General features: G+C 34.7%; 1 protein-coding gene across 1 annotated transcript; it reads right to left on the reverse strand.

Moving 5' to 3' along the window:
* Positions 1–2,502: 2,502 nt before the first annotated feature.
* On the reverse strand, positions 2,503–6,565 carry LOC130890366 (beta-defensin 17-like). Its single transcript, XM_057794278.1, has 2 exons — positions 6,511–6,565; positions 2,503–2,645 (listed from the first exon to the last, which is right to left on the reverse strand). Exons 1-2 carry the CDS (start codon positions 6,563–6,565, stop codon positions 2,503–2,505), a joined length of 198 nt encoding a protein of 65 aa, XP_057650261.1.
* Positions 6,566–23,205: the final 16,640 nt, after the last annotated feature.

Raw genomic sequence — 23,205 nt, forward strand, 5'->3', positions numbered from 1 at the left:
ACTTTTCCAAGTTCACATACACAGAACTAAGTGAGTTTATACCACTGAGATTTGTTCCAATGACCATATCCTTTCAATAAATGACAAAACTTCCTTGGTGAGTGCCTAGACAAGAAATCTTTGAGCAATCTTTGTCCTCCTCTTTGTCAGTCTCTGACAAACTCCAGTTGCTACTACTGTCTGACACATCAATAATTCACTTGGCCTTTACTTGCATGCACAAATGAACAAGTGTGTGGGAATGTGAACCTGGGCTCATACATGCAGAGCTGAAGAAGAATATCAGATGCCTTCCTCTGCATTCTCTTTATTCCCTAGGGAAAAGTCTTTAAGTGAATCTACAGGTCACTTTTCCGTAAACTGGCAGGCCAGCAATCTTCCAGACACCTGACTCTGCACATGATTCTCGGGTTACAAGCATAGATAGCCATGCTTAGTTTTCAATTCTGGTATAAATAGAAAATCACAAAAGATTTCTGAAGTGTCCTCTTCATGCTCCTAGCCTTTTCATCTTGAACAAGGGCAGTTGCTTCCGTGTACAGTTGAGAGGGATTTGATTTCTCTCAATGGATTACTAAATGGTGGGAAGAGTCCCAGACATGCTAGGGCAGCCTGCTTAAAGAGATGACTCCATTGTTGTCTGGAGAACATCGAGCCATTTTCAACTTCTGGCTAGTCACTAACAAGCTATTTTAGTAGAAGGCTTGTAGTAGCAATGACTCAGTAATGGGTTAGGTAAAATCACAATGTTCTAATTATACAATTAATAGATTCTTTGCAAAAAATATAGTTTAATTTTTTTCTGGAATTATCAGTATGTCTACAGCCAACATATAACAATATAATAAAGTTTTGAATAGACAATTATTCTTATAAGACACAGAAATGTTATTACTGGCCATATGACAGTGTTAGTGGTTATTTTGCTTCCATTTAAAAATTTAATTTCTGTGAAAATGGCTGCTTCGTGTCTACATGTGTTTCACTTTGCAAATGAGGTATTTATCAACGTATGTAGGCATTTTTATTTTAGTCTTTAAAGGCAAAATTGCTGCTGGCATCCAGTGAGTAAAAGTCCTGGATGCTGTGATATGTCCTGACTGCTGATAGGCAATGTAACACATAGCTCTTCTAAAGAGAATTATTCAGACCACAGTACCAGGGGTGCCAAGGAAAAGAGAGACTGCTGCAAATGACTACCATAAGATATAAACTACTTTTTAGTGTGTATGTTGCAAAGGAACACATGGAATAATTTGCCTATTTAAAGATATTGAATCTGAAAAAGAAAAGCACACTAAAAGCACCAATATGTACTTAGAAAATAATCTCTTCATGATGGAACTTATCGTTTATTTGAATTAAAACACTGAAAACTGATCAGTCACACACATACACACACACACACACACACACTTCAGTATAGCCTAAGCAGTGGCATCTTATTTCCATCATGTGTATGGCACTGCTGTAAATAACATTTAGTATGAACTTGCTCCATCTGCTGTCTCTGTCTCTCTATCTGCATACAGGAATGAATTCACAGAGAGGACACAATAAAAGAAATTATGAATTTCCTTCTTTTTCTGTTTCAAATTCTAGACCACATGTGTCTCTTTAATAATTTCCCTTTCCATTAATTAATTTGTCAAAACCTATTCTAATATATTGGGTGAGTGGATGTTTCACAAGAAGTTTGATTTGATATAAATGACTAAATTGTAATGCTATGGCAATAATAAAAAGCACACATTTGGGTGGATATTGTACAGATATTTTATGTAACGCTGCAGGTCAGAATGTTGAACACTCAGAGACAGGAGAGGAACTGAGGCTGATCAAATGTGAAAAGTAAAAATGAGTGTTTCTTCCTTATGTGTATCTCCTTGTGCAATATCAGCTCTTCAAGATAAAAAAAGATTAAACTAATAATTATGTCTATATTCTTCTTTCTGAAATGCCCTCCATTCCTTTTGGTTTACATTTCTCTCCACAAAATAATAAACATGAAGAGACCCTAGAGGCAATGTGAATTTTCTCTGCTACTTTGCTCTTATGTTTTGGTTATTCTCTCTCTTAAGCACTTTGTATCTCATGAGAATGATCTTTGTTCTCAATACGGAGTCACCAAGCCTAGTACTTCATAAATTTTCATGGGGTTAATACATTAACAGTGCATATCTATTGGCAGTCTATATCTCAGAGATACATGTCGTTTCTTTGACTTAGGCTTTCCCACCATCTTACTTTGTCAACTATCACAAGACACAAAATTCTGAGTACTGTTGGAGGAATGTTCACAAATAGACTCAATTCAGTTTATTTCTGAATGTACCAATTAATATGTGAGCTAGAACCACTTCTGAATGACTCAATTAAATTTTATTAGATTCTTTTTGCTTTACGGAGACAAACATATCTTGAAATTTTTGTTGGGAAGACTTAATTAGGCTCGTTCGTCTTCTTGGGTCATGTGTATGTTTTCATCCATCATCTTAAATCCTAGATGCAGCAGTGAGTTCCAGGTCTTATGCAGAAGCCAATCCTAAATTCATTTTCAGAGCACTGGGTTTTACAGTGACCTTTACTCATTTTGCAATGATAACTCAAATCCAAGCTACCATACTCGGGAAACCTCTTTTTGGCTGTCAAAAGGAAAGAATGCTGGAATTAGGAAACTGTATATGACACACCCATAAGGAGAAAGTTTTAGAGACGAAAGATTATAGTTTGACCATCCTCAGATGCTGGGGAAAAATTAAGCGAATTCACTGCTGCCTTATATGAGGGATATCCTAGACTTCAGAAAGTGCCTTGGGACTAAGTAGGTTTTCACAAACAATTGAGTGATGAACTCAAAAAAAACTTCTTGAAGACAATGGTAAAAGTGAGTTGTGATTTACATTCTGCTGACTTTCTTTCTGCAGCTGTCAATAGAATTAAGAATGCTCTATTCTGTTATCATAAATAATCAATTCAAGCCCTATGTTTTATGCTGAAAATCATTACTAAAATTCATTGCAACTTTATTTTATCTTTCAAAAATATTTAGAATTAAGCAGTGGCAAACAACTTGTTCAAATAGAACTTTCCTGGACATTTTGTGATTTCCTTTCCCAAACATATTAGCTAAATTATATCTATACATAACAAAGGCATTGATCAGAGAGAAAAGAGAAGTGTAAGAGAGAGGAGAAGAGGAGGAGGAGAGAGAGAAGAGAGAGAGAGAGTGTGTGTGTGCATTCATTTTTACCCTTACATCATTTATGAAATTACCACACTTCCCAAAATCACAGTTTTTTAATAAGGCATTCTTCAGATTTCTGTTTGTTGTGTTGATATTGGCAAGGAATAAAGTCTACATAGGGGCCAATCCACCCTGACACTTATTTATGGTGTATGATTCCACTAGTATCCACTTATACATTGTATATAAACACATATTTCAATGAGAGTTGATCTTATAGGTTCCATAAAACCTTAAATATTTACTTACTTTGTTTTTTGGGAAAAAGAAGTTTATTAACTCCTGCTTCACTTTAGAGTCTTTTTTAATTAGGAAAACAAAACAAATCAAAAAGAATGGTTGAAAAATTTGTAGTTGGATTTATGAACAGATTCTACCAGCACTGCTATTCTGCCATGATGAACTTTGTCACTTTTTTATCTAGAATTACAAAAGTAAAATTAGAGGTTTTGTTTGTTTGTTTGTTTTGGACAGGATTTCGTGAAACTCAGGCTGACTTCAAAATTGCTATGTAGCCAAGGATGGACTTGAATTCCTGATACCTCTTGACTCTGACTCCCAGTTTTCAGGTTACAGAGATTTGTTACTATAACAGGCTATTAGTTTCTATGAAATAGAAATAATTCTTGGGAGGAATGGCAGGCTCTAGGGTAGTGACTGAACAAATCTTGGTCTTGAGGAGCTTGTTATTTAGCAGTCTTTCTGAACTTTACCCCACAATTGTCCTTTGTACAGGCTATGGCAAAGTTTCTCCAAGCATTTCTGAATGTCTTCTCAAGGGCATCATTACCCCTAATTGTTAGTCAGTGTTCAAATAATACTGTGAAAAGACAAATAATTAACCTCTTGTCTTCAAATGCATGAGTCACATTTTATCCTTACTCTGAAATAGCTGCTTATGACTTTCCGAAGAATCCCTATCTGTTTCTTTCTCATGAGAGTGCAATTTATACTGTTATATCAGCCTCAGATGATAGAGAATTTAAGTAGTATATGAATCTCAATTCATATACAAAGTAAATCTGTACATAATTATTCCTCAGAATAATTTTTTAACCTACAATTTCTTTTCATTTTTATTTGTTTGTTTTATTCTTTAGATTACCTTGAATGTTTGGGGATAGGAGGGAAGGAAAGATTAGTTGATTTCTTTGATACAAAAATATTCTGTTTCGTTTTCATAGTGTATGTAAGATTAAAATAAAAATGTCCATAGAAATGAAAAATTTCAATTTTTAAGAAAAAAATAAAAGAGTGGAACAATAAAAAGTATTCTACCTCTATACTTCATGTGTATTTTTAGTGTTTGGAAAAGGCAGAAGAAAGCTAATTTATACAAATGGAAATTCCTTGCATTGAAAATTTAAGGACATAAATCAGTGATAGTATAATGTGATTTTAATTCAGTTTGAATAAGAATTTTCATGAAAATAATGCTGAAGTTAAACATTTAGAGGTTGAGGAGAAGCAAATCAAAGCACTCTACTTAACACGTATAGGACCACTGTACTTCCCAGACTAGTTGTGCTCAGACCTGGCTAGACAAGTTCAAGCCAATCAAACAGCCCGTATGAAGTCCAACTATTGGCTAAAGAGCTATTGACAGTTTACAGCTTCTGAGTGTTTTCTAAGGGTGTTGTCTCTGGTTGGTTGGTCATACTTTCAATATCAATATCTTCAAAGTCATGAGCACTTGGAGAGCACAATTTTCATCCTGGGTTATATTTTACTTATGTGTTTGTGTGTGTACCCCTGCAACAGTAGTTTATTTACTCCGCATATGTGAACGTGAATACAGAGTCCAGAAAAGATCATTAGATCCCCTAGAGTTGGGATTGTAGGTGATTCTGAGCTGCCCACTCTGGGTTCTTGAAATTGAGGACCTAAACTCAGGTCCTCTGTAGGAACAGGAAGCATTCATAAGCACTCAGCCATCTACGCAGGCCCAGTGATATACATTTATTTTCAACTTCATTCTATTACCATAAATTTGTGAGCTACGAAGTGAAAGTAAGCCTATTAGTTGCCTTTTTTTTAAAAGAAATTATAATATGCCTCTTCTGATATTGAAAGTATCATCCAACAAAGTGATAGTTATTGTTTTCATAATGTGTTTGTCTATAATAATGAGTTCTTTACAGGTTTAGTTCATGTATAATTTTAAAAATTACTTTGGAAGTAATAGAAAAATGCATAAGACTATTGACCACAATATAATTTATACTACTCTGTCATCTAAGTGATTTATAACTTCCTAGCCTGCATTGCATGTAAATGTTTTATTTTGTTGAAGAAAAGGATAAGTAACTATGATTATTAGTAACCTGAAGAAATATGTTGTAAAAAGATACAGATTTGAAATACATTTATATAATTATTTACTAGTGTTAATTATGGCAGAACATATAAGAAAATAACCTATTATGTGTTAGAGGCCATATGAAGCCTGGGGTATATAATGGCTGTTAGACTAGATCATCTAAAATGAATAAATGAATGACTAGGTTAATTTATTAATATAAAAATAAATGAATAAATTGAAGTCAGAATTCTTATTTTCCCTTTTGAAGTCAATGAATATGTGTCACTTCAAAAGAAGACCAATATTTTACTGTATACCTGCTGGGGAGGGATAGTCCTTCAGGGAAAACTTTCACCAAAATATAGTAGATAGTAATACAAGAAATACTTCAAAGAAAGCCAATAAGCACTATAATTGACTTGTGATTATGAGAAAAGAATACCAAAAAGCATTTCACTAATACCCTATTATAGAATAAAAAATATAAATTAAATAATCCAACACTGAGTTATTTTCACCTTATAGTTGATAATGCTCAGCAGCAGTTTCCCAAATAATAAACTCATCAGAAATAATTATTAAATATATATTACTGAATAAACATAATAGGGTGAATATGATTATTTTAATTTGAAACTTAGCAATCTTTGTAGATTTCAATACATTGGCATCTGAACACAATGGAAGCCAAAGCTACAATGTATCATATCCTGAAAATGCACGATAATACCCATAGGCAGCATATTAATATAACATTATCAGCTAAACTACATTTTCTTCATATCTCACTGGGTTTCCCACTGGTAATTATCTCATGTTGCAATTCAAAAATTTCGTAGTAAATCTAGTAAAACAATATTCTCATTCTAACTTTTTTAAAGAAAGTATCTTTAACAAATAGCAACAGAAACCTTTGCAAATCCGTTTCTACAAATACCTCTGACAAATACTTGCATTTTACCTGGTAATATTGTGACCCAAAGGAGCAGAATAAAGAAAAAGAGATGAATCTTCATGGTACAGTTTCTTAAGCAAGAACTGACAACAGATCCTCTTTGGAAAGCCGGTTTGTTTTGTATTCAAGAAGCAATGACCACTTTTATTTATAGAGTTTCCTGGGAAGGACTTTGAAGCTTGAAAAACCCAAATCATTTATATGTGTGGGTTAATTATTGTGCCATTTTCAAAGAACATGGTCATGACATTATTGCTAGTAAATTTCCGCAGAATAAAACCTGCTTAGATTAGTTTTTTGTTTTTTTTTTTCTCCAGACAGGGTTTCTCTGTAGTTTTGCGAGCCTGTCTTGGAACTAGCTCTTGTAGACCAGGCTGGCCTCAAACTCACAGAGCTCTGCCTGTCTCTGCCTCCCGAGTGCTGGGATTAAAGGCATGTGCCACCACCGCCCAGCTGACTGGATTAGTTTAAAAGGTATTTTCCAATAACCAACTTTTTTAGAACTAATTTAATAAGGAATTTTTGTTTAAAATGGTTGCAAAAAGTGGAATGTTGAAAATTACAATTACCAGGCCCTCGGTTATAGGATATTTGTAGTGTTAACTATTTAAATGTACCTATTATTAAGTCATTCCATGTTGTCTCAGAATATTAAAGCTGCCAATTATGATTAAATTCTTGTATTTTATAATTTTAAACAACTAGAGGTCTGGAGATCACATGGTTGTTATGATTATAAGATGCAATCATTTATATATATATAAATCTTATATATATAAGATTACCAGGAATTCTCTATTCACTGATGTTCATGGGGAAGACTTCCACACATTTTAATGATAGTTTATTAATTTTTAACAATTACTCATTTAATTTCCATCTTCAAAATCTAAAACTTTTTATCATTCTTTTTATGGACTTGAAAGTGATGTCAGTTTCAATCTGCATGCTTTTAACATCTTTATTCTACATGTGGTAAAATCAATCTGCTGATAGTTAACCCAACTTACAGAAGCTGATACTCTGAAAAAGGAAGCAATGGATTCTCCTACCACAGGGTAAGGTCAAATAAAATACTTGGACTGTTGTTTTTAAACTTTACCTACATATTAATTCCCAAGAGGACCAATTCATTTGAGATTTCAGAACTCCTTTTCCCCCCGTGTCTGATTTTGAAGGTTGGAAATGGAGATTCAGAATTTTCATTTCTAATAAGACTAGGGAATGTGATTTCTGTTGAAAGCGAATGTAAATAACACGGATATCTGATCCACTCATTCCATAAAACAATAAACATATGATAGATAGAAGAGATTCATTAATATTATGGAGCTGGTTTGAGATTTCTATCCAGGCTTTTCACCACAGGTAAGAAAGGGGAAACAAAGATAGTTGAACTTACAAACCTGATGATAATACATATGAAAAATGCTTCTTCCTATAAAATAATAATGAAAACTGGAATGAAGTCAAAAGTCAAAGAAGGGATGCTAGTTCTATGGAAGGGTTTCTTATTCTTGAGAAAGAATATAGCATGGAGAATTTATTATTGCTGAAATTGAGAACAAGTTCACTGTTATTTTACTATGTAACATTTTATACATGGATATTATGAAGTATTGACATTTAGAATTCAGTGGTTGATTTCTAATTCCATCAATTACTTGACACATAGGATACCATGCAAATATTTCTGGTTTGGAAGTAGTGTACTAGTATATCTTGAATAGAATATACAGATGAACAAAGCACCAGCATCAGGACATTGTCTTTTCCATTGGTTAGATTGAAAGGATTTACAAAGAAATCACATACAACCGTCAACCAAAGAAAACTGGAATGATGGTAAGAAATTCTGACAAACTTGGTTCTAAGAGAAAAATTACTATGAGAATTATGATTTCATGTAATGATAAAGTATTAGTCTATCAACAATACATCTATATGCATGTATATGCTAACAGAATCCTTAAAATACATTGAGCATAGAGCTGAATATGGCAAAAACTGAATGAAGAAATGAAGAGGTAATAAATATAATGAAACTTGGAGGAAATAATGTCCTACTTTTAATAATGCATTCTGTAAGTAGAATTGCTAAAGAAAAATATCAGCGCATTTATAGAATACTCAAAACATCAAAAGCAAATCACATACAATACACGCACAAGCAAAACACATATTCCTCTCAAGTGACCATGGAACGTCTCTCAAGCAGTCAAAATATTAGGACACAAATAGGCTCATGGGCATCATAAAATCAAACAATAAATTCTTAAATAAACAGAGTCTTACAAGCAGATCAAAAAGAAATAGGAAATGCATTTAAGATGAATGCTAAAATATAATTTTGGGTGATGGATTAACAGTTAAGAGCACTTACACCTATGCCCTCTGAACTATGTTCCTAACTGTATAAAATACCTTGCCATCATTTGTTTTGTTTTGTTTTTTGTTTTTCATGACAGGGATGGAAATAGAAAATACGATCCTGAGTGAGGTAACCTAGACCCAAAAAGAAGAACATGGGATGTACTCACTCATAATTGGTTTCTAGCCATGGATAGGGGCCACTGAGTCTATAATTTGTGATCCTAAAGAAGCTAAACAAGAGGGTAAACCCAAGGAAAAACATATAGATATCCTCCCAGCTATGGGAAATAGACATGACTGATGGGCAAAAAATTGGAATCTTGGGGGTGGGGTGGGATGGGGAAGAGGGGTGATGGGGAGAGAAAAGTGTGAAGGAGAGGATGAGGGGAACTGGGGGAATCGGGGTGATTGGGGATAAAGGAAGGTTGGATAGGGGAGTAGGGAAACTCATACCTGAGGTAAGGGAGCCACCTAAGGGTTGGCAAGAGACTTGAACTTGGAATGGCTACCAGATGCCCAGGGCAATGTCCCCAGTTAGTTCATTGGGGCACCTGAGGATAGGGAACCTGAAATGAACCTATCCTATAATCATACTGATGAATATCTTGCATATCGCCATAGAACCTTCATCTAGCGATGGATGGAGATAGAGACAGAGACCCACACTGGAGCACCGGACTGAGCTCCCAAGGTTATAATGAGGAGCAGAAGGAGAGAGAACATGAACAAGGAAGTCAGGACCATGAGGGGTGCACCCAACCACTGAGACAGTGGGGCCGATTTATTGGGAGCTCACCAAGGCCAGCTGGACTGCTACTGAAAAAACATGGGATAAACCCGGACTCTCTGAATGTGGCGGAGAATGAGAGCTGACGAGAGGCCAAGGAGAATGGCACAGGAACTTTCATCTGGCGATAGATCGAGAGAGAGACAGAGACCCAAATTGGAGCAACGGTCTGAGCTCTTAAGGTCCAAATGAGGAGCAGAAGGAGGGAAAACATAAGCAAGGAAATCAGGACCACGAGGCGTGCACCCACCCACTGTGACAGTGGAACTGATCTATTGGGAGCTCTCCAAGGCCAGCTGGACTGGGACTGAATAAGCATGGGTTGAAACTGGACTCTCTGAACATGGCGGACAATGAAGGCTGATGAGAAGCCAAGGACAATGGCACTAGGTTTCGATCCTAATACATGAACTGGCTTTGTGGGAGCTTAGCCTGTTTGGATGCTCACCTTCCTGGGCCTGGATGGAAGTGGGAGGACCTTGGTCTTCATGTAGGGCAGGGAATTTGGACTGCTCTTCAGTATCGAGAGGGAGGGCAAATGGACTGGGGGGAGGAGAAAAGGAGTGGGGATGGGGGAGGGGAGTGGGGGGAGGGGGCAATGTGTGGGAGGAGGGGGAGGGAAATGGGAAACGGGGAGCAGTTGGAAATTTTAATTAAAAAAGAATAAAAAAAAAACTATGTTTCTCTATTTCAATATGTAGCCCTGTTTGACTAAGCCCAATGACAATAGTATGAGAAATATAAAAATTATGACTAGTATTTTCAGATTTTGGTGGAGATGAGCTTGTTTTCAATGAAATAAATCACAAAGAACAAGGCATGTGCAGTACATGGGGGTAAGGACACTTATTAAATGATAATGTACCAATAACATCCATCTAAACTCACAGAACTTGCAAATGAGGAAACAAAGAACGAGCTTTGAGTAGAAGCTTCAACAGGTGTGCTACTATTTGGAGGAAAGAAAGAGGTTTTGCGATAAAAGTATTCAAGGAAAGAATTAACCAAGTTTGAAATCATTTCAAGGTAAGGGAAACTGCCCAGAAGCATTGTAGCAGAAGAGAATTTGAGTCAGGAAGTCTTGAAGCAATGCTACTGTACAGGAACCTCCAAATTAGAAACTGTTCTCATAGAGTATAATATGAAACCTCTGATGTTCAAAACCTAAGAACATCCTGTGATAGAAGTGGACACCCATTTAGTTAAAGACATAGAGATATTTCAACCCAACCACACAGCTATTTCATAATAGACCGTTCATTAAAATGCCATAGTCTATGCTTTGATTCTAGTCTATGCTTCACTGATATTCTGAATACTGATAGTTATTAAATTAGTGATAAAATTTTATTTCATTGTGGGGACAATGAAAGCTATGCCATTATATGAAACAAACAAAAAAATGTCGAATTAATCAGTTTATAAAGGCACAAGGAATGGTAGAAAATAAAAAAAATTGGCTGGAAATGTTCCTCTAATACACATTTAAATGTATAGATTCTATTGATTAAAAGACAAAAGAATTTAGCACTACCAGAAGATAGGAAACGGTTCTGGTAGTTCTCAAACACAGCATATCCTTAGCTGAGATCTTTTGGAAGGGGAAGAAATCTAGGTCAAAGGCCCAGAAAATATTTTTAACAAAACAGAAGAAAATTTCTCTAACCTGAGAAAAGATACCTATCAAATTACCAGAAGCATATGGAATACCAAATGGATTAGATCAGAAAATAAATTCCCCTTGACACATAATAAACGAAACCCTAATCATACAGGACAAGGAAAGGATATTAAGAGTTACAAAGGAAAAAGACAAAGTAACATAAGTTAAAATAACATATTATTTTCAATGGAGATTCTTAGAAGCCAGGGGATCTGGACAGATGTGCTGTAGACTCAAAGAGGCTACAGATGCCATGTCAGACTACTATACCCAGCAAAACTTTCAATCATAGTAGATAATGAAGAAAAGTTTAAGTATGAAAACAGCAAGTTTAAGAAGTACTTATCAACAAATCCAGTTCTATAGAAAGTACTAAAAGGACAACTTCAATCTGAAGAGGCTAACAACATACAAGAAATCACATGTAATAAGTTATTCCAGACTAGCAAATAAAAAAAACCCAGAAAGAAATCCCACAAAAATAAAATAATAGGAATCAAAACAGCTATCATTGGTAACTCTAAAAATATATTTTCTCACTTCAAATATATTGTAAAAATATCACCTCAGGGTAAAAGACTGAAAAAATATTTCCCAAGCAAATAGACCTAAGAAACAAACTGATGAAGTCCTTTCAACATCTACCAAAATAGATTTTAAAACAAAACTAATCAAAAGCAGTAGAGAAGAATACTACATATGCATTAAAGGAAAAAATTCACTAAGATTGTGAGGATATTGCAATTCTTAATATCTATGTATCAAACACAAGGGCACCTAAGCTTATAAAGAAAGATCACTACAACTTAAATCATATATTGACCCTCACACACTGATAGTGAGTGACTTTAATATTGCAAATATACAGGTCATTCAGAAAAAAGCAAACAGAAAAATGCTGGAGATAACAGATGTTATAAACCAAATGGATCAAATATATTTACAGGACACTTCACCCAAAGACAAAAGAATAGAACTTCTCATCACCTCATTGAACTTTCTTCAAAACTGACAACATACTGAGACACAACACAAGTCTCCAAAGATAAAAGAAAATCGAAATAACACCTGCATCTTATATGATCATGAGGGACAATAACAGAAGCATCAGAAATTTTACAGAATCATAGAAAACAACTCTCTACTGACTGGAAAATGGGTCAAGACATAAATGGAGAAAAAAAATTAAAGACTTTCTAGTTTGGAATGAAAAAGAGAACACAGCATACCCAAACTTATGGAACACAATGAACACGGTTTTAAGAGATACTTTCACAGCACTATATGCCTTCATTAAAAAAAAAAAAAACAATAAAAACAAAAAAACCCAAGCATCAGCAAATAAAAAAACTGGAGGGATCTCATACAAATAAATTAATAGCATACCAGACTGAAAGTTCTAGAACAAAAGGATGAAATCACATCCAAAAAATTAGATGCCAAGAATTAATCAAACTCAAGGTAGACAGAATCAATGATATAAATACTTGGTTCTTTGAGAAAATAAATAAGATTGACAAACTCTTATCAAAATTAAGTAAAAGGTATAAAGAGAAGATTCAAATCAAGAAAGTTAGAGATAAAAAGAGGGAAATAACAGCAGATACTAAAATCAAGAGAATCACAAAGACATACTTTAAAAACCTGCATTTCTCGAGATGGAAAAATCTAGAAGATCAGCAATTTAAACATACACATAACTGCTAGTGAATATAAGCAGTATTAAAAGTCTACCAGTCCCCAATATAAACCATGTTTTAGCACAGAATTCTACTTGATTTTCAATGAATTGTAAATGTCAATACTCCTCAAATTACCCAAAAAATAGAAATACAGACCATTTACCCTTATGACCGTAGATGCAAAATTCCTCAATAAAATGCTTACAAACACAATCCAAGATCATATCAGAAAGATCATCCAACATGATCCAACAGGCTTCATCCTAGAGATATAAACAAACTAAAAGCCAAAATAGAGTTGGTCATCTTTTTAGATGCATAGAAGGTTTTTTTGTCATCATTTCAATAATTCTTCATGATAAAAGTTCTGGAAAGATTATGGGTACAAGGGACATACCTCGACATTACAATGACTGTTTACTAGAACCCATACCCAATATTAAAATAAATGGAGAGAAATTCAAAGCACTTTCACTAACAGCAGGAGCAAGACAACATTGCCCACTCTCTTCATACCTATTTAATATAGTACTTAAATTCTTCACTAGAAAAAAATAAGATAACTGAAGATCAAGGAAATATATACTAGAAAGGAAGAAGTCAAAGTAGCTTTATTTGCAGATGATATGGTAGTGTGCATAATCGAACCTAAAAATTCTACTTGGAAACTCTTACATCTGATAAATATTTTCAACAAAGTAACTTGAAGCAAAAGTAACTCAGAAAATCTGTAGTCCTCTTATATAATTGATAAATGAACTAAGAAAGATATTAGGGAAATAAAACCTTCTAAAATAGCCTCAAATGTTTAAAAAATATCTAAGGGTAACTCTAATCAAGCAAGTGAAATACTTTTATGATATAAACTTCAAGCCTTGGAAGAAAGAAAAATATCAGAAGATGGAAAGGTCTCCCGTACTCATGGACCAGTAGAAGTAATACAGTAAAAAACAGCCATCGTACTGTAAGCAATATGCTAATTTAATGCAATCACCACCAAAATTTCGACACAGTTCTCCATAGATCTTGGTAGAACATTTTTCAATTTCATATAGAAACATAAGAAAACACAAGATAGCTAAAAATGAAATACTGGATAATAAAAGAACGGCTGAAGGTATTACCACCCCCAATCTCAAATTGTATAACAGAGTTATAATAATAAAAACAGATGGTATTGGCACAAAGACTATAACAGTTTGTATTGAAGTAAAAACCTTTGTAGGTAATATCATATTCAACAATGGATTTTATAACATATTTCTATTGTATTTATGCTTTCATAGAAAGCCATTATGATTTTTAAAAAGTATATCTTGCATATCACCATAGAACCTTCATCTGGCGATGGATGGAGATAGAGACAGAAACCCACATTGGAGCAATGGACTGAGCTCCCAAGGTCCAAATGAGGAAAAGAAGGAGGGAGAACATGAGCAAGGAAGTCAGGACCGCAAAGGGGGCACCCACCCACTGAGACCGTGGGGCTGATCTATTAGGAGATCACCAAGGCCAGCTGGACTGGGACTGAAAATGCATGGGATAAAACCGGACTCACTGAATATGGTGGACAATGAGGGCTGCTGAGAAGCCATGGACAATGGCACTGGGTTTTGACCCTACTGCGTGTACTGGCTTTGTGGGAGCCTAGCCGGTTTGGATGTTCACCTTCCTAGACCTGGATGGAGGGGGGAGGACCTTGGACTGCCCACAGGGCAGGGAACCCTGACTGCTCTTTGCACTGGAGAGGGAGGGGGAGAGGAGTGGGGCGGGGGAGTGGGAAGAGGGGGAGGGAAAAGGGAGGCGGGGAGGAGGTGGAAATTTTTAATTAAAAAAATTTGATAAAAAAAGTGTGGTTTTATTTTATAACCAACCATTTGGTTTCTTTAGTGCCTTAACACATATTCTTCATTGTTTTAATAATTGCTTTAATTTGCTTTCTATAGCTTTCATAAGCACCATAACAAGAAGCACCTCAGAGTATGAAAGTGTTCATTTGCCATACACTTCTGGGTCACAGTCCATTATTGTATAAGTCAAGGTAAGAACTTCAGAAGGAACTGAAGTAGCAACCATGAGACTACTTCTTAGTGGCTTGCTCTCTGGCTTCCTTTTGTAACCTGAGGCCCACCTCCCTAAAGTTGACATTGACCTGGGCAGTCCAACATAAATCTTACATCAGAGCAGTCTTTTACAATTATGACCACAAACCAATCTGATCCAGAAATTTCCATGAGTAAGGTGCCCTCACCCCAACTGGCTCTAGGTTATATCATGTTGATAGTAAGGGTCACATTTCAGCTTAAAAAATAAATCATCTTCTATCTGTTATCATTAATGTTACTTTCTTGTTTCTGAACACTGTATTGTGTTCAAAGTAGGGGATGGACTCAGTGAGTACTGTATATAAGTTTTATTCTAAGTAAGTTTAGAAAAAAATACAAAGGATTTGGAGATTTGAGTCATACAATGTCAATATGACAAACTAATTCATCAGAACTGTTGATATTAATAAAAATTGAAAATGAATTTTTAAGTAGTTTAGAACTGTATTTACTAATATTTAAGAAAAATTTGATGTCTAAGCAAGAAGAAATGGGTCCCTTGGTTTGCTACATGAACAACTCTTTGTAAGTCAAGGGAAAAACGTTTACTAAGATTTCATAATTCATCAAACAGTGTCAAACACAAATTAACTGGAAAAGTATCTAATTTTGGACTCAGAGATGCTCCTTCAATGCAAATGCATTGTTCTACAGTCATAGCGGTAATTGGTTAATAATGGCTTATAAACTGACATGATTCTGCTCAGGAAAATTCTAAGAATCAAGGAGACCATAGTTGAGACATGAAATTGGAGCAAAACTCCATTTGCCCTTCCTTTGTCAGAAAGGGCAAGTGTCTCAGAGCATTTAATTTAAAAAGAAAAAAAAAAGCCTCACAAAATGCAACCATATTTCACCAGTTGAAATGGCTCTGGAGTCTTCCATCAACTTCCAGAATTAGTTTGCAAGTGTTGCCTGCTTTCTGTCAGTCTGCTACCAGCATGGAGCCGACCACCTGCTGTGAGATAAGGGTGGAGCGACCAGCAGTTATTATAGCAGTAGCCATAAGTTTATTGCTTATTGGTACTAAACTTAAATCTTAGTAATTTTGAATTACTGAGTTAGCTTAGATTTATGGAGATGTGCAATCATTTAGAATGGCATTCATTGCGGAAGGGTATATTATCTAAACCAATTTTCTTATACTGATCCAATTGCAATACCATAGTTATGGTGGCATCAGCATTTCTATTATAAAGTCCTATTTTCAGGGTTTTATAATTTGACCATAAAAATTCTCTCCTTGTAGAAACTTGGCAAACAAGATCTGAGGCTTAGAACCAAGTTATTATTTTTTAGTGAAATTGAAAACACACACACACATGTTTGATCTATTCAACCAGTTAACTCTGGAAATAGCAATACAAAAAAATTCACCAAACCACATTAAGAGTGACAGAAAGTAGCAGAGAAAAGGACAATTACTCAAAACTCTAAGTTGATGGAAATTGTCAAGCCTTATCATTGTCATGTTAACTTTCTGTAAGAAATAAGAATGATACTTTTAGCTGTGTATATTAACACCTTTGGAATCCCAGTACTCAGGAGGCCAAGGCAGAAGCATTGCCCCTTGATCAAGGCCAGTCTTGTTACACAGTGTGTCCCAGGCCAGGCTGGGCCACATGAGAATCCCTTTCTTAGACAAGCAACACACAAAAGGAAAATACTTGTGACATAGATTTAACGACAGTACAAGTGAGTAATCTCCCACGTTAGTAAACATCACTCCGCAAATGAGACATTGAATTTCAATTCTTAATTCTTTTCTCTGTGAGATACAATTATGTGCAGTTATGCATTAGCGTAAAAGTGCGGGTATTTAACAAATACAGTTGAAAAGAATGAACTTTAGAAAACATTCTATGAAGATGTAATGTCAATTACTTAATTCATAATGAGTTCTTCTTCTAAATTTTTCATCTACTGTCCAAATATGGATTTGTTATATATCTAGAGGGCTTCTTAAATATATAACAAACTCCTGGAGTAGATTATTTGTCTCTTATGTAGTACATAGAAATATTTGCTAGTAATTTTTTTGTCATTTAAATGGTTTTTACATTTTCCATTTAGAAGTAGTCGTAGTCATTAGCCTTTATTTTGTTTGGAGCAGGCTTTTCTAATTGGAATTAACCTACCCAGAAAATATGACTACCGCCCTCTAGTGGCAGACAGAGAAAATGTACATTGTGTGCAGGGAGGGCTCTGATTCTGACTTAATGAGACAAATCCCAAAGAATACTTTGTCTGCTTTAAAGAGGATACAAAACAAGCAATAGTTTTGAAAAAGCAAGCAAGCAAGCAAGCAAACAAACAAAAAAACCAAACCCTGAATTATCCAGTGTAAGAGAGTAAGGGCATTTATCGTTGATTTATTAAGGTAAATGATGAAGAACATAGATTCTGATGATAGGCTTGCTATGATTTCAACTTCATCCAGTTCCAGTCAAGGCTGGCAAACAAACAAGGTACCAAACTCAGTTTCTCATGAATAGAATTTGGGATAATAACAGAAATTGCATGCTGGTAATATAACTCAGTGGAAGAGCTCTTTCTGAGAACATCCAAGGCCCTTGGTTCAATCTCTAGAGCTATTTTTATTTAACCAGGTGATTATTGCAATGATTGTGAGGAATAATTCATATATAATCTGGCATATACTATGTATGAAGAATGATTTGCTGTCACTGTAGTGTTCTTCTTACTGCTAAATCCTGAGGACAATTTTTTTTTAATGAAATCATTAATGAACACATTCTTTAAAATGTTTGCTGCCAGAGATGGAGAAATGGGTCAGCACTTAAGCTTTCTTGTTCTTACAAATGGCCTGGATTCAGTTCCTAACATCCACATTACCTAGTATCATAACCGTCCATAGCGCCTCAGGCACAAATCAAGCAAATGTTGCATTGGCATACACACCACCAAATCACTCATATACACACAATTAAAAAATACATACAAAATATTTAAAAGATAAAATATTTGCAGCCATTAATGAATAACTTCTTTAATGTTTTTGCTTGTGCTGTTGAATTATTTTGTGACATGGGACCTGTGCCATTGGAGTATGCATCCCACCCTTTTCTTTTTGTTGTTGATACATTTATATATTGTTTTAATTTATTTATTGAGATGAGTCCTTCTATGCATCTCTGTCTTCCAGTTTTGGATTTGTTACATACCTCAGGCTGGTTTAGAATTCATGACTCTGCCCTTTTTCCTTCCCTTCACCCTCCCCCTTTCCAATTGTTAGGACGACAAATATATTTCACTTGAGGGCAAAGTAATTTTCTTTTAAAATTTTATTTTTAAGAGATCAAAAAAGGGACTTAGCAATTAAAAGCATTGGCTGCTCCTACAGAAAAGAGGAACTGGGTTCAATTCCAGAATCCGTAAAGCAGCTACCAACCAACTCTAGTTCCAGTTTGAAGGGAATGGATGTCCTCTCCTGACCTTTGAATGCACTGTACATGTGCTGTGCACAGACTTACAGGTTGCGAAACCACCATGCATATAAAATAAGAACAATAAATAAATATTTTAAAAAGCTTAAATAAGCTCAATTTCTTAAAGAAAGAAAATCTATTTCTGGTACTATGAAATTAAAGAACATTGAGAAACATTTGTCTTCAAAACATTTTTAATTGTTCCACTTATTATATATGAACATTTAATTTAGAATTGCAGGGCCATGAGCAAAACCCGGCATTCATGTCATACGAATACAGAGAGTTTAAAGGAAGAGGCATTGTGGGTAAGATTTGGAGTAGTTAGCTGTTCATCTTGTATCCATCAAACAGTTGTCATGTAAAACTGGGAAACGTTATGAACATTCAAGTGTGTCAGTTTTCTACTTTTCCCAGAGGTTAGGAATGCATTTTGTATCACTGTTAGTGGCCCTGCTTTCCCCAGAGCTAAGGAATGAATGCAGCATCACTAGTGCATCCCCAATGGCAGTAGATCCTAAACATCACTGTTAGTGCCCTTGCTTTTTACATTATCTTGACCTGAAAGCTCAACATAAATGGATAAATGCTATCTTGTTTGCCCAGAGTTACGATAAGAATAGACATGTAAATAGGCTACTCTTAGGACATGTTCAAGTCAGACAGAGCCCTAGTTGTGAGTGTCAATCAGTGTATAGTGTAATGAAGGATACTTTGCTGGGAAAATCCATACCTACGTAGGTTATAATTTATAAAATCTATAGAAGTCTAGAAAAAATAATTTTCTGGACAATGTCACATTCAGAGATAAGAAGGAGTTCCATGTAAAAATTGAGCTTAAGTGTATTAAAATTTCTATGAAATTTATTATGGTTTTAGAGGAAGACTTTTGTCTGAGAGAAATCTGGAACATTGTATTTGTTTTTCTACCTAGTATTTTTTTTTAATCTCAGAATTAAACTGTGAATTCCAACTGAGTAGCTAAGCTGAATTCAAGGGAATGAAATTTACAAAAAAGGTTAATGTGAATTATTCTGTGATTGGTGTGTTATAGGGATCCAAAACTGCAGTTTCTCAGAAGAAGAAGGACATACTACCATCAGGGTGATAAAGGATCTACACAGAGAGGCAGAATTGCATACAGATTAATGATAATGTGCATGGAAGCTGGCTGTACAGCAAAAGCTTGTTGACTGTCTTAGCCCTAAATGTTGCCTGTTTCCATATCTCTTGTCCTGCATGACCTGAAAGCAAAAACTCAACATTTTATTTTATTAACTATCTTTCTATATTCAGAACATTTGATTTTGCTTGGTTATAATTATCTGATATAGTAGGTATGAATTATGAGATGCTCAAGTTGAGAGTTCCTAAAATATTTGCTTACAATTATATTGTTTTATAAATTGTTTGGTGTTTTCTCAATCAGAAAGATTTTTGTTTGATGTGGTTTCTTGGCATCTTCAAGAATTACTATTTAAAAAATTTTATGAAGCTCTTAATAAGAAAGAATGAGGTAAATATTAAATTCTATCCTTTATGTGTCACATCACATTTTAATGAATGCAAATTTTCATTAATTTAATTTTTATAAATATCTTTGAGTAGACCATATCTATCTGTCTTTCATTGTATCTAACTATATCTATCTCTATATGCATACATATTGGTTTTTCAAGACAGGGCTTCTCTATGTAGATGCAATAGGTCATATTTTTAACACTCCTTGTACTAATGAGAAAGTGGAAGGCAATTATTGACCATAGTCTCCACAGCTAGGTAAAGGAACTGAACCCCACTCCAGAGTCTGTTTATTCCCATTTATCAGTCCTAGTAAAATGAATTGATAGTGAAAGATAGTGAATTGATAGTGAAAGATTACCAAAGTAATGGGATTCCGGATTGGTGAGTATTAAAGGCAAAGAGCAATAATATATATATATATATATATATATATATATATATATATATATGAGTTCTGTTTAGTTCTCAGTCAGACACCAATTAAGTACTTAAGTTATCTCTAATGAGGGCACACACACACTTGCACACATATACACACATTCCCTTAGGAAAGGACATAAATGAAAGTAAAATTGTCACAAGGCAGCAGTCCCTCATACTTTTGACCCATTTGAAGATGTAGAGTCTGTCTGCCCTTAGTGTGTCTATGTAGAGTTTACCCATCTGAGTTACTGCAGAAAAATACCTACAGGATGCACCCCCTTGGTCTAGACCAGCTTGTGGAAAGGTATAAGTATCTTCAGGAACAAGGAATCTAAAGATCATTTGAAATGTTCTGTATCTCTTTCGTGTCCTTTCTCCACTTATTTTCGTTTCACTCATTTTATCCTGGTTCTGTTGTAACAGATGCCGATGGAGCTCTTGACACTAAGAATGCCAGATCCATCACTAGCATGTTGCCAAACTGGTGGAGGGGGGTTACCGACAATATGTTTTGTTTGCATCTGCACACTCTTTTTGAATACAGAGACTCATTTGAATAACATTTGGATAAGAGAGTTAATAATAGTAGCTGAGATTTAAAAGCCAGATTGGATTAATGGTGATTGACCCAAATCGTTACCCTGAATAAAAACTGAATGACGTTAGAATAATTTTAAAGGTGCAGAATAGTCTGTCAATTAAACCTTTCTCCTACATGTCCCCTGCTCCCTTTCCTGCCAAATATATTCAACAGAATAATCAAGTTGGCCTACCTGCTTTTACCTGAGAGTTATATAGGGGTATTTTCAATTGACATTATTATAATTATGTACTATAAACTGACAATGGTTCTGAATTTAATTATAAATTCATTTTTTTTCACAAGTGGTCTATCGGGTTGTATATGTTATTATTTTCATATGTATGCAGTGGTTTATAATTCACAATGACATTAAAATAATTGTCCTTTAAGAATAACTATAATTGTTATGATTGTACTTTTTTTCTGTGTTTGTGTGTTTGGGGAGTAAATAATGAAAGGTTTACAAAAATATAACTTAGCAGAGATTTCGATGAACTTAGCATGCAGTCTCAAATTAAGTCATTAACAAAATCCTTCAAAAAACATTGACCATTATTGGACTTCTACTGTTACAAGCTATCCTGTGACTATTCAGAGGAATCATTTATTAAGCAGTATTTGGAGTCTGTTTTCTTTCATACAGTATCATGTGTGTGAGATTTGACCACAGTGTTATACATAGTAATGAGCTGTTCATTCAGAGTTTCATATGCAAGAATATATTAACACTTATTTCTCAATTTTAATGTGGAAGTAAAGTTTACTTTTGAAAATGTATGACTATTATAAATAGTTGGCTATGAATATTTTGAATGCAGTTTTGGAACAACATATGTGGGTGCTGTTAAGTTCTCAAAATGTTCCATAAGCATTGCTCTTATCTTGAGCTCTACTTGGCAGAAGTTTGTGAGCCATGGCTCCTCAGTGCATACTTTATGTATAATTGCCTCTGGATTAATTTATACAGATTTATCAAAATCATGAATCCTTACCAGAAATATTTCTACTACATTCCAAATTCATTTTTTACTCTTGGAAAATGAAAAAGAAATTAGTATTAATATAAAAATGTTCATTATATGGAGCTTCTGAGATCTTAAAGTAAAGGCAAAGAATAGAGGTATTGAGTATTTTGAGAAAAATAAATAATTATAACTCACTCTTACTGTAAAATACTATGCAACCGTACAGTGTTAAGTTCTTCCTCTGTTTCTTGCCTCCCAATGTTTTGCAATTACTTTTTAGCTTCATGTCTCATGAATAAGACACCATTTTCTTTCTTCTCTTTTCTTTTCCATGTGTATTTGCTTGTTTGTATAGATGTCATGTGTGTGGATGCACTTATGTATGAAGACATTGCCGTGAGTGTATGTATTTATGTGTGTGCATCATGCATGCGTGCACATGTAGAGACAATAGGACAACCTCAACTGTTATTCCGCAGGTATCCTTTATGTTTATTATTTTAAGACAGAGTCCTTGCATGGTTTGACACTGCTTGATAGGCTAGGCTTGCTAACCATTGAGCCCCTGGGATCTGCTCATCCTCTTCATGTGTGCTAGAAATACAAGAGTGCACCTGCTTTGTATTTTTGGCTTTTATTTTTTGAGATTATTTTATTACATCATACCTCCTCTCCTTTTCTCTCTTCAAACTCTCCCATACACCCATTCTAGCTCTCTTTCAAATTTTGGTATCTTTTCATTGATTGTTGATATATGTATATATCAACAACAATATATCATAAATATGACTTACTTAGTCTTTATAATATTACTTGTATGTATGTTTTCAGTGATGACCATTGGCATTGGACAATCTAGTGGTGTGTTCATCCCTGAGAAAAACTATTTATCCTACTTTCAATATTGCTTTGTTGCCTGCGGCTCTTTGAATAGGGTAGAGGTCACATGAGATTTCCCCCATCTACAATAGCATAACTAATAGTGTCATCCCATGAGCATCTTATATCAATTTTCCTATTGTGTCTGTCACTAAGTCAACCACCTATGAATGACATGTTTAGCTTTCAAATGGAAATAACACAGCCAACTGAAAAACAGTGTCAAGAACACTAACTAATACATTAGCAATCAGTAAGCTTTATTATA

This window comes from Chionomys nivalis, chromosome 19, assembly GCF_950005125.1.
Source record: "Chionomys nivalis chromosome 19, mChiNiv1.1, whole genome shotgun sequence".
In the NCBI taxonomy this organism is placed as follows: Eukaryota; Metazoa; Chordata; class Mammalia; order Rodentia; family Cricetidae; genus Chionomys; species Chionomys nivalis.